At 37.4% G+C, this 13,508-nt stretch overlaps 1 protein-coding gene across 5 annotated transcripts in view; it reads right to left on the minus strand.

Annotated features, from left to right (window-relative positions):
- Positions 1 to 13,508, minus strand: part of RXFP1 (relaxin family peptide receptor 1) — a 127,729-nt gene that overhangs the window by 57,355 nt on the left and 56,866 nt on the right. For all 5 annotated transcript variants that reach the window (XM_010813809.4, XM_005217633.5, XM_002694415.6 and 2 more), the window contains exons 3-4: positions 8,352 to 8,453; positions 4,125 to 4,230 (exon numbers count right to left, since the gene is read on the minus strand). In XM_010813809.4, the coding sequence (XP_010812111.2) occupies positions 4,125 to 4,230; positions 8,352 to 8,453 (208 nt within the window). The remainder of the gene's footprint in view (positions 1 to 4,124; positions 4,231 to 8,351; positions 8,454 to 13,508) is intronic.

The following is a 13,508-nucleotide window of genomic DNA, read 5'->3' on the forward strand; positions in this document are numbered from 1 at the left end:
AAATGTCTAAAATATCCTCAGAAAGGGAGGCAATAAGGAAAGAAAAAAAGTTAAGAAACACCATTCTAAACTATACAGACCCGTCATTTAGTGATTTTTTTTTTTTTAATGACTGAATGTCAAAGGTTGATTAACTAGTAACCTTCTCTAGAGATCACTCTTAGCTGCTGGGTTATCACCAAATGTTTTATTCCTTATATCAGCTAATTGAAAATCCCTTTTCTACTAAGAGTTCTCACTTGGCTTAGAGCTTCAATTCTGCTTTATATCCCTGTTTAAATGTTTGTGTTGTGTAAGGATTAACTGCTAAATGTTTGGGTTTGATTTAAAGTTATTGATGAAAGTTTAGTGTGCTTCCACAAGTGTGTTCATTCATTAATTTTCTCAACAAACCTGGGTTGAATGCCTTCCATTGTACTTTGCAAAAAAGGTAATATCCCTGTCCCGGATAAACTCATACTCTATTTGGATGACAAATAACATACTTTATTAAATAAAGATTCTTCTTTGGATAATAGCTCAGGACTATTTTTTATTGTAATGATTTATTTGTAAATTCAACTCAGAAACACAGTTTAGAGCTTATTGTACTTGTTATGGACTTGGAAGTTATATAGAAAAACCACATTGTAGGGCCCCCATGAAGCTTATGGCATTCTCCTTTTTCCGGTGGTGATTAGGACCCCCAACCACTATGGCATGAGGGAGAACATTTGATATACTTAAAGGAGATACAACTGAGATTCTACGAAAGAACTCAAGAGGAAGAGGCTAATAGCTCCTGAGTGAGAGGGTGACTCTAGAAGGAGGGGTGGCTCCTTTAAGGACTCCTGAATAATGTTTCTTAGGAAGTTAAGTTTTTTTATTAATAGTGCCTAGAACTTATAGACTACTTCTTTCTAATGATGCAGAATATTTCACAAGTAGCATTCTCTGTATTTTTATAATACCCTACTGACATAAAAAGAGGTAGGTGTTAATTCTCTCACTTTACAGGATGGACCAAAATACTTTTTAATATAGTAGAGCCTTGTATTTTAAAATTTAATATTAATGAAATGTTATAGACATGAATTCCTGAGCTTGACTCCTACATTTCCAAATGCCTGTTGGCAATTTCCATGGAGTGATCTTTAATCTATCATTGAAAAAACAACTAAATTGAAGTTCTAATCTTCCCCACTAACTGTCACCAAGTCTCCCCTATCACCCTGTTCCTCAGGACAGAAACCTTGGAGTCACCCTGAATCCTTTCTTCTCTCTTGCCTTCTGTACCCAATCATTCATGAAGATCAGATTGCATTCTAGATGCAGATGTAGAGCATGGATGTGTGAACATGCGAGTGGGGGGAAATTGGGATTGACAAATACACACTGCTGCTGCTAAGTCATTTCAGTCGTGTCCGACTCTGTGCGACCCCACCATGTATAAAATAAAGAACTAGTGGGAAGCTGCCGCGTAGCCCAGGAAACTTGACTTGGTGCTATGTGATGACTTGGAAGGCTAGGATGGGGCGTGGGAGGGAGGCTCCAGAGGGAGGGGATATATGTATACATATAACTGATTCACTTTGTTGTGTAGCAGAAACTAACACAAAACTATGGGCTTTCCAGGTGGTGCTAGTGGTAAAGAACCCGCCCACCAATGAAGGTTAGAGGTAAGACATGCCGGTTCTATCCCTGGGTCGAGAAGATACCCTGGAGAAGAGAATGGCAATCCACTCCAGTATTCTTGCCTGGAGAATGTCATGGACAGAGGAACCTGGCAGGCTACAGTTCATAGGGTTGCAGAGTCAGACATGACTGGAATGACTTAGCACACAGCACACAACATAACACTGTAAAGCAGTTATGCCTCAATTTAAAAAAAGATCTGATTCCAGCTTTTCTTCATATCAAGGGTTGAAAATTGGCAGCTCATAGGTCTGTATACATCTCTTTATAAATGTCTATATTTTTGGATGCGTGTGTATATGTATTTTGAGCCAGGATAGCCTTTTCTAAGTTGAATTAGAATGCCTTCAGGGGCACTTACACTCTCTTCTTAGTCACTGCTATATCTACTTCCATTCCTCCAGCCCTTTTCCTCTTTTTCCTTTTACAAAAATTAATTAAATTGTTGAAAAATATATTCAAATTCTATTTGTAGGAAAACAAAAGATGAGATTACCAACATGAGGGTATTCATTGATTTGGACTTGCTAGCATTTCTGTACAAGCAGTATTAGTGATGATTTTTTTCTTTAAAACTAGAAGAAACTCATCTTAAATTTTTATACCTAGGTGTTCTAGTCATAATTTAAATCGCAGAAACTCTCCACAGGACCTCAGACTTTTTTGGGGAGGGGATATCTTTTTTCTGGCAGGACTAATTACTATGAAAATAGCTATGATGAGTCTAGGATGAGATTGAATGCTGTTCTTAGTATATGGGAAAATGTCACCTCCTTTGGAAAACAGATCTTTGTGGCTGTCCAGTGTTCTCAGCTCATTGACAAATTGGGTAAGCTCCTCAGATTCTGTAAATTTGATTATACTATTGTGTACAGGAACTCTGAGCTGGAGTTCTTCTCTGTTCCTTGAATATGTCAGGCATATAAGTTGCAGTGTTATGTGGTTTGGGTTGAAAAGGGCAGGACTTGCCAACATTTATCACCTTAAGAATTGCTCCTATCTCATCCACATATATATATATATATACACATATATACAAAAGTCAGAGCCGTAAGGCACTAAAACACCTGTATGAAAACAAAAAACTCAGCAGAAATATTGGATTAAAATGTCTATCCTTTGCTAATTTCTTTTAACAATTCAGCCAAATGTGTGTGTTTGTGTTGCTGAAGTTTGTTGAATTCAAATTAAGATTGGATCAGTAAGTTGTTTCTTATGAGGATAATTTTCTTTTACATGGCTAAGTATGAGTTATTTAGGGAAAAAATGAACATTAAGTCTCTGGGTCAAGTGTGACTCAGAAGAGTTAGATTTTAAATGTGAAGTGATGGAATATTTTATCCAATTTATTTTGTTGTTGTTCAGTAGCCCAGTCGTGTTCGACTCTTTACAACTTCATGGACTGCAGAATGCCAGGCCTCCCTGTCCCTCACCATCTCCCAGAGTTTGCCCAAGTTCATGTTCATTACACTGGTGATACCATCCAGCCGTCTCATCATCTGATGCCCTCTTCTCTTTCTGCCTTCAGTCTTTCCCAGCGTCGGGACTTTTCCAACAAGTCGTCTTTTGCATCAGATGACCAAAATACTGGAGCTTCAGCTTCAGGCTCTGTCCTTCCAATGAATATTCAGGGTTGATCTCCCTTAAGATTGACTGGTTTGATCTCCTTGCTGTCCAAGGGACTTTCAGGAGTCTTCTCCAGCACTGCAGTTTTGAAGGCATCAAAAATTCTTTGGCGTTCTGCCTTCTTTATGGTTCAACTCCCACAGTCATACGTGACCACTGGGAAGACCATAGCCTTGATATATGGACCTTTGTCGGCAGAGTACTGTCTCTGCTTTTCAACACATTGTCTAGGTTTGTCATTGCTTTCCTGTCAAGACGCAATAGTCCTAGGATTTCATGGCTGCAGTCACCATCTGCAGTGATTTTGGAGCCCAGGAAGAGGAAATCCGTAGCTACTTGTACCTTTTCCCTTTCTATTTGCCATGAAGTAGTGGGGTTGGATGCCACTTTATTTTACTTGCTTTATATTTTTATTTATACATGAGCGTATTAAAATTTATTTCTAATAATTAAAAAATTGACTCTTTTAATGTGTCAATTCCAGTGTTAAGAAAGCTTTATATAGTAATTTGATCGTAGCTTTTTTCTTTAGTAGCACATATACTTGATGGCATCTTTTGCTTAGATACAACATAGTGATACTAAATACTTCGTAAGATTGTTATGAGAGACTGAATAAGTGAGTACAGAGAATAACTTAGAGTAGGATCTATCATTTAATAATACAAATAAATATCAGCAATCATTATAATTGACCAAGGAACAATGATATCTTCTTGAATGACAATGCATTATTACCAATGATGATTACACCTTAATTATGTTTTACAAGTTTTACAAGTGCTGTACTGGCTGTCAGAATGAAAACATTTTTTTCTACTTACATAAAAGTCACATTTGAAGAAACTGATGGAACAGCTCGTAAATTGATCTCATCACACTCAAGCTCTAAACCTTGGCAAATACATTGCATGGGTGGAGAACCGACCACTGAATAAAGAGGATGTAGTAAGGAGAAGGGATGATGAGGGACCAGGAACAGGAGGGGAATGAAAAGAAAGAAACAAAAATCTATGAGAAAATCATACACCAAAGTGTGTTGTGTCTTATGTAAGCAATTTGTGCAAAGCTTTAAATTAAGTTTCCAAAAGTTTGCTTTAAACATTAAAATGATATTAGGACCTTAAGATAGGGAAACATACACATTTAACAGCCCATGCATTAAAAAAAAGTAGCAGCTTGCTTTTCTCTATTTGTTGGAAAATGAAGTCATCTGCTCTTATTTTATCCTTGGAGAGTAGCTATGTCTAAAGGTGACACAACAGTGTGTGATGGGCTTTAATGTTCATTTTAAAGCTGCTATTAAGAATAAAGTGTTGCTTTTAATGGAATGCTAAGCTGTTTTTAACTAGCAAGAAAAAGAACTTGACTATGAACTATAGTGCTGGTAGATTTTCTTTTTAAATTCAGGAACTCTTCAAAGGACTTCTTTTTGTTTATATAGGACTGTAAGAATGGCTACTGCTTCACTTAAGGAAGTGAACATTTTTTATGCATAGCTCTTCTGTTCTCACTGATGGGAGTTGGAAAGAGAGGGAAAATGGGACGTATGCCGTCGGCTACCTTGTGGGCTCCCAATATTGCTAAGGTTTATTAGAGATTTGGGGTGGTGTGTTCATATAGCTAAATGGGAGTATTATTCAGTGTCGCAGACATTGTCTGATCCCTGACTTGATGAAGAATGGATGATGCCTCATCAAGAGCAATGTGGGATATTCTCTTTTACATTTACTTTGAAACCCTGCACTTAGAGCAGAGCTTATAGACTTGAATATTTACAGAAGCAGGCAAAGCGGGTACTGATTGCATCTTGGAGTCCCTGTGGGACAGCTTCTCCTAACTGTTGCCCTATTACCATAGGAGCATGTGTGGCCGAGTCAACCAACTTCCTCAAAGAAGCCAGAAAGACAATACTTTTTATATAATTACCTACTTAAAAACAGTAATACTTAAAAACATTTAAATCACTATAGGACAGACAAAACTTCTTGTGAAAACTTTCTGTTTGCAGACTTTTAGTCTAGACCTTTACAGGAAAGTTTCTAGAGAGTGGAAAAGCATCTTGATGGCAAAGAAGACATTCTGGTGGCAAAGATGGTGGATGATGGTGGGAAATTTTCACAGTGAGCTCCAGCCTTGGAAACAGCCAGGTATTCCTTTGCTCAGATATGTGGCCACTGGGTGTTTTTTGTCTCCTTCCAAACAACTCTGCAGATTCCCTACAGAATCCTGAGAGCTTACGATCATAATTTAGGTTTTGTGTGTTTTCTGTGTCAGCAGAGTCTGTGCCAAGAAGTTTTGAACAGTCTTACGGTTGTAAGTGACCATTTTGGCAATGGATCCCTAAAAATTAATTCTATCTAAATTCCTGTGCTAACGTGTGTATTGTTGGGAGGGGACAGGGAGCTTTTGGAGGGGAGATGAAGGGCCTCAGAAGTTGGTACAAAGGGTAAAAATAGAAGATGGAGAAGATAGCATTAATCTGGTATTTTTTTTTCTTTCTTTCTATTTTTATAGGCTGAGTTAAGATTGATAATTCATATGTGTTGATAAGGAAAGTGAAAAAATAGCACCTAAATATCCTGCCAGGAAAGAAGGATGAAGCAAATTATGTCACTTAAAAATTTATGGTATTTTGAAAGATTTATAATATGAATACCTGACTATGCTAAAGTGCTACCTCAAAATATGACAGGAATGGATTGCACTGAAAGTTTCAACTATGCTAAAATAAAAAGAAAGATGAGTAATGAACCAGCAAGTTAATGCTGGTGGCTTCTGAGTGGTGAAATTATGGCTAAGTAAATAATTTTTTCCAAATCTCTATACTTTCCATATTCCTCAAATTTAAACTTTATGAATATATTTGTTATGATGGATATGTTTTCCGTGATATTTTTCTTGAGAGGTGACTTTATAAATGTGAGTTCCTCACATTCATCCAGTCATAAAGTATTATAAGCCAGTTAAATTTCTCAGTTAAGTTTCCAATAAACACTTATAATAAAATTGAATAAAGTGATACAGTAGGAACCTTAATTTAAGTTTCACCCCCTAATTTTACACTATGTTTACATTTACTTTTTATACTAGTTTTAAGTTTGAAAAAAGATACTGAATTTTGAATTACCACCCCAACCCTATCTTTCTTCAAAATTCTAATTAAAAATTATATGTTTGCTCATTTCTAAGAACAGATAAAAAATTGCCTTTGTACTTTTTGAAGCATCACTCTTTATGTAACTGCATTTCTCTTATGTAAGAATACTTAGGGAACATTTCTCCCAGAGCTCATCATCTGGCAAAAAATTTATTTCTCTTGCTGACTTGATCTGTTTTTCCCATTTGTTTGTTTTTGCTTTACAGACCAAACTACGAAAGTTATGCAACGCATTGTTTTCGGTCTTTGACCTAATGACTACAAAATTAAGAACTAGGTAGTAACTCTTATATAATTTTCTTTCTCTACTTCTTATCCCATTTACCATGGAATTTTTGTCTCTTATGTCATGTTAATGGGTTAAGTCTGTTCATAGCCATATTTATTTTTATTGAAAATTGCCTAAATCCTTTTGGGAATAATGTAAAATAAAAAGAGAGTCAATTAAAATTTAAGAAATGAAAAGGATATAGAATGAATCAAAAGAGAAAAATAAAAATGATATTTTGAAACTGTATGGCTTAATCCATTAGTTTTATGCTTGATATTAGTAGTTAAATTATACCCGTTAACTTTTTCCTTTTCCAAAAGCTTTCAGCCTTTTCATGATCAAGTAATCTGGTCTCTCTCTATATATATTTCGGCCGCACCATGCAGCCTGCAAGATCTTAGTTTCCTAACCACAGATTAGTTCCCTAACCCTAATCGAACCTATGCTCCCTGAAGTGGAAGTGCAGTCTTAAACACTGAACACCAAGGGAGTTCCATGGTTTCCATATTTTGACAAGAAGACAACATGTGGTTGAGATAGATTGCTGAGTGACCTGTGAGATTAACAGGAGGGATTATATCCACTCAAAGTGGGGATTGTTAGCAGTTTTTATGAGTTTTATTTGAGCAGTAAAGGCAAAAAATATTAAAAAAAAAATTAAAAAGCTGCACTTTACAATTTGTGGTAGAACATAAAGTGGAAAATGTAGTAAAGGATTCTTTTCCCCAAACCCTTCCTTTTAACCAAGGTTTTGAAAGATATGATTGAAATTACAACTTTAAGGCACACATTTATATGTCAATAATTTATCAGAATAAACCCAATTTATTTAAAAAGAATTATGTACATTGATCTTCCTGATTTTAGAAATTATAGAGTTTATCCTCAATGTTATACCCTCCTACAATCCTTTCCATGGTTTTTGTTATGTGACTAAATGTAGAGTATAACAAATAAGGCTTTTTTGGTAGCTGTAAAGTATGACTTAGACCCCAGAAGCTTTTTCACTTACACATGTTAAAATCCTAACAGCTTCTCTGCTCTTGTTTCCATTTCTTTTTTTTTTTCCATTGGTTAAAACATTTAATTGGTTCTGCACACATGAGGTTAAATCCAATATAACTATAACATAAGTTCAGATCCAACATCAAACATGGGTACAGCCACATGAATAAGGGAAAGAGACTTCACTTTTCTTTACACAGCTTCCACAGCACAATGCAGCAACTCAAGGTGATTGCTTCTCTAATTTGCTATAGGGATACGCACATAGGTAAGTTTTTGTTCCCTCAAATATCCTGGTATGGAGTTGCTTTTATATGAGTTTACAGTGACTGTGAAAAGGGGACATGTAAAATAGAAACCCCAATGCACTGACATTAATTTTGTTTGCATCAATACCTAGCATGATTTAGTCCTGTTGCACTTATGATCCCTGAGTCATTTAAAAATCAAATTCTCAATTTCAGGTTGTATGTCTAATAGAAAATTATAATTTTGCAAATAGAAAGCTGAAATTAACTGTATAAAAGTATTAAAACCATTGTATCCAACTTTTAACAACATGGTATCTTACTATAAGCCCATAGACAAGGATGCTCAGCCCTTCTAACTACTTACAGCATTCAGATGTTTCTGCCACAATACTGGGATACAAGGAAGTCATTTTGTAGTTATTGCCATAATATCTGTCAAATTGTGTAGACCATCCGTTGATGTCTCCTAAAATAAAGATCAGAGAACATAAAGGTTCAAGAATAGAAATATTTTGGAGTGTTGGGGAAAACAGGTCTTCTCTTTAAGATAATTTAATGACCTTTTGGAAACAGAATCTAAAAAAGTAGATATATATGTATACGTATATATATACATGTATATATATATATGGATGGCATCCCCGACTTGATGATCATGGGTTTGGGTGGACTCCAGGAGTTGGTGATGGACAGGGAGGTCTGGCATGCTGTGGTTCACGGGGTCGAAAGAGTCTGACAAGACTGAGCGACTGAACTGAACTGATATATACACATATCCAGGGCTTCCCTGGTGACTCAGATGGTAAAGAATTTGCCTGTACACAACTAAATTGTTTTGCTGTGCAGCATAAACTAATGAGACATTGTAAATCAACTACACTCCAATAAAAATTAGTTTAAAATAAGAAATGAGTGATCGACAAACAGAGAAAGATCATCTGGGAGCTTGTCAACAAGGAGAATTTCTGGCCCCTCACCTAGAGATCCTGATTTCACAGGTCCCCTAATCTCTGGTTTCAATAGGCACTAGAGGTGATTCTTCACCAAGCAGTGTTTGAGCCACACATTTTTAATTTTATATTGGAGTAAAGTTGATTTACAATGTTGTGTTAGATTCACGTGTACAGCAAAGTGATTCACTTATACATATACATGTATCTATCCCTTTTCAAATTCTTTTCCCATTTAGGTTTTTACAGCATATTGAACAGTTTCATGTGCTATAAGTCCTTGTGTATTATCTCTTTTAAATATAACTGTAACAAACAGTACTTTAGATGTACTGAAACACAGCACACTGTTCTCAGCATCTTCATTTTAACTTCCCTCAGTCTCTTCAATCATGTTAGACTGATGTTGGAGATGGACGGCCATAGTTGTTAAATAGAAAAAGAAAAAATAACATGACCAGCATGACCTCATTCTTTTTTTTAAGGCACTGTGGTATCATGGATAGTGTTTAGTGATTATGCTCTGAATGCTTACATATTTTCTCATCTATATTTTCTGATTTTGATATGAAACTTGTCTCATTAAAAAAATGAAACCAAAATCAGTAAAAACAAAAAATCTTCATTTGGTGGGAGGGAAAAAATAATTTTTCCTCACGAAATTCCTCATGAACTTGCAGTTATTTTTGAACCTGAGACCATGAGGCCAGTCATGAGATGGAAAGGATGTGAGCTGGGGGGAAGGAGCAACTTCTCTGTACCATCTGCAGAGGGTACCAGCCCTATCCCATGGCAGGTTGGGGATGGGTTTAAAGGGGATCCTTCCCAAAGGTACCAAGCTTTTTTCAGGATGCTGTTGGGACTCTTTAAGGATGCATAAACAAGAGACCCGAGTTCAGTCCCTGGATGGGGAATATCCCCTGGAGAAAGGAATGGTTATCCACTCCAGTATTCTTGCCTGGAGAATTCCATGGACAGAGGAGCCTGGGGTTGCAAAGAGTCAGAGATGACTGAGGGACTAACACTAACTTTCAAACATATAGACAGGTGATAGAAGCGATAAAAGTTTATCTTATGTAAGTTAGGATTAAATTTAAGTCTGGCACCTATTTTATAAGTTATTTCTGCTGCGTATGTGTAACTCAAACCTGAGATTGAGTCCAGATAGTGCAACTTTGCCTGGATTTGGTGAACCTAACCTCATCCATGGTTTTCCTTCTAATCAGAAGACTTCCAAATTACCTTTCCAGCCTGCGCTTTATCTTGTGTAACATGGAGCCCGCTTACTACAAGCACCTTGAACACAACATTCACCAAATGGAACTCATTATCTTCCTCCATATAATCTTGCTATTTCTCCTAAATTTTCTGGATTGGTGAACGGTCTGCTCAAATCAGAAAATTTTTTGAATGTGCTCTTATCTGATTAAATATAATTTGTACAGTTTTCCTCCATCTCCAGGTTATTTTCTTATTTTCCATGGCTCATTAACTCTCTCATGAAGATTACATTTGGGAAAGGCAAGGTATTCTAATATAAGTGTTATGTATGCTTGTAAAACCAGGCTTCCTTTTAAAGTTTCACTAAACATAAATTGGAAAGAAGAGATGCTATTTAAAGATTGTATTTATAGCTGTTTCCATCCTTTAGTATTACTTATTAGTTTGAACACTTCTTTATTATGAAGGATTTCAAAATAAACATAAGTAGCAAGGCAGTATAATGATATCCCAATGATATTTTTATGATATCTCAATGATATCATTATGATATCTCAGAAGGAGATGATTGATGGACCTCAAGTTTACCATCTGCAGACATCAGCTTGAGACTCCAACTGAGTGCCAGTAATTGGATGGACAAAAGATACACCCAGAAACAGTAAATCCCAGCGTCTGAACAACCAGGAACCAGGTTGAAGTGCCTCGCTGACCCTTGACATTGTGAGTAGAGTAACAGGAGGAAGGGAAGGAAACTTGAAAGACTGAGTTTGTTCAGGTGAATAGAGACGGTAGCTTGTTGCAACTGTGAAGATTTAATGCATCCTTTTTTTTTTTGCTCTCTCACCATTCAGTTTAGAATGCTTTCTCATTCTTCAGAAGCTGGTAACTTAGTTCTATATTTTCCAGACCCTAGGAAGTTCAGTTCTTACGGATAGATTTCTACCAGTGGGGTGCACTCATGTGACACTGAAGTCTGTAGACTCCATCTGTGGGTACCTACTGCAGGTGGGACAGTTACCACGGTCCCAGCTTCCTGGGTAAAGAGCTGACAAGCCATCGTGGATGCTGCTTAATCTTGGGCTTGCAAGTATAGTAGTGTTTTCTCCACTTCTGCTTCTATGTTCTTTATAATGATTCTATAAATACATTCTTCTCTACGTGAAACCTCTTTTTTCTTAAGCCTCCCAAACTCCAGAGTGGTTTCTGTTTTCTCCTTCCAGAAGGGGTTGCAGATAACGATCTCAAGGATAATAACATTGGATTGGTTATCTGACCTGGATGGTTTTGAAGATAACAACAGTCCTATTACTATTAGAAAATTGTACTCTCATGGTCTGTGGCACACTGTGACAAAAAGTGTTGTTTAAATGATCACTTATGGCTTCCTGGACTATGTGCCCCTTTAAAAGATAAACTCTGGCAAAGCAGTTGCTATGGTAACTCATCAGAATGAAATGTCAAGTGTTGTGGAATGAAATGACTATGAGGATAGCCCTGGAGATATTAAAGAGAGAAAATAACAATCTCAGAAAATGACATCATTAGCTCAAGAAGGTTCAGAGAATCAAGGAGCTGCCATAACTACCCTAAATAACCTTTTATCTTTTGGGACCTTAGGACTCAGATAGGACTCAAATCTAATGGGTTGCTAAGGTTACAACATTAGCTGAATTCACATTTTGTCCTTTCTTTTATTTATTTTTGAATGCTCTGGGTCTTTGTTGCTGTGCACAGGCTTTTCTCTAGTTGTGTGTGAGCTTCTCATTGCAGCGGCTTCCCTCGTTGCAGAACACACACTATAGGGCATATGAGCTTCGGTAATTATGGCACATGGGCTCAGAAGTCGTGGTTCTATGGTTCTAGAGCAGAAGCTCAATATTTGATTCATGGGTTTAGCTTCTCTGTGGCATGTGGGACCTTCCCAGATCAGGGATCGAACTCATGTCTCCTGCATTGGCAGGCGGATTCTTTACCACTGAGCCACAAGGGAAGCCCTTGTCCTATATTTAAAGTGAACACTAGGACTCTGATTTGAAAAGAGAGGGACTCTGGGAATTGTAGTGAGACATTTGAGCATGTTCAATTGAATTTGCATCCCCCCAAATCCCCATCCCACTGAAGCTCCCTGGCCAGCATAAGCAGCTGCCTTCCCCTGTCCGATGAAGTTACTTGTTTGTTGGAGGCTTGCTAGTTCAGTTCAGTTCAGTCACTTAGTCATGTCCGACTGTTTGGACCCCATGGACTGCAGCATGCCAGGCCTCCCTGTATCACCAACTCCTGGAGCTTGCTCAAATTCCTGTCCATCGAGTTGGTGATGCCATCCAACCATTTCATTCCCTGTCACCCCTTTTTCCTCTTGCCCTCAATCTTTCCCTTCATCAGGGTCTTTTCCAATGAGTCAGTTCTTTGCATCAGGTGGCCAAAGTATTGGAGTTTCAGTCTCAGCATCAGTCCTTCCAATGAATATTCAGGACTGATTTCCTTTAGGATGGACTGGTTGGATCTCCTTGCAGTCCAAGGGACTCTCAAGAGTCTTCTCCAACACCACAGTTCAAAAGCCGCAATTCTTTGGCACCCAGCTTTCTTTTTGGTGCAACTCTCACATCCATACATGACTACTGGAAAAACCATAGCTTTGACTAGACGGACCTTTGTTGGCAAAGTAATGTCTCTGCTTTTTAATATTCTGTCTAGGTTGATCACAGCATTTCTTCCAAGGATCAAGTGTCTTTTAATTTCGTGGCTGCAATCACCATCTGCAGTGATTTTGGAACCCCACCCCAAATAAAGTCTCTCACTGTTTCCATTGTTTCCCCATATATTTGCCGTGAAGTGATGGGACCAGATGCCATGATTTTAGTTTTCTGAATGTTAAGTTTTAAGCAACTTTTTCACTCTTCTCTTTCACTTTCATCAAGAGACTCTTTAGTTTCTCTTCACTTTGTGCCATAGGGGTGGTGTCATCTGCATATCTGAGGTTATTGATATTTCTCCCAGGATCTTGATTCCAGCTTGTGCTTCATCTAGTCTGGCATTTCGCATGATGTATCCTGCATATAAGTTAAATAAGCAGGGTGACAATATACAGCCTTGACATACTCCTTTCCCGATTTGGAACCAGTCTCTTATTCCATGTCCAGTTCTAACTGTTGCTTCTTGACCTGCATATAGATCTCTCAGGAGGCAGGTCAGGTGGTCTGATATTCCCATCTCTTGAAGAATTTTCCACAATTTGTTGTGATCCACACAATCAAAGACTTTGGTGTAGTCAATAAAGCAGAAGTAGTTGTTTTTCTGGAACTGTCTTGCCTTTTCAATGATTAAACGGATGTTGGGAATTTGATCTC

This window comes from Bos taurus, chromosome 17 (assembly GCF_002263795.3).
Source record: "Bos taurus isolate L1 Dominette 01449 registration number 42190680 breed Hereford chromosome 17, ARS-UCD2.0, whole genome shotgun sequence".
Lineage (NCBI taxonomy): Eukaryota > Metazoa > Chordata > Mammalia > Artiodactyla > Bovidae > Bos > Bos taurus.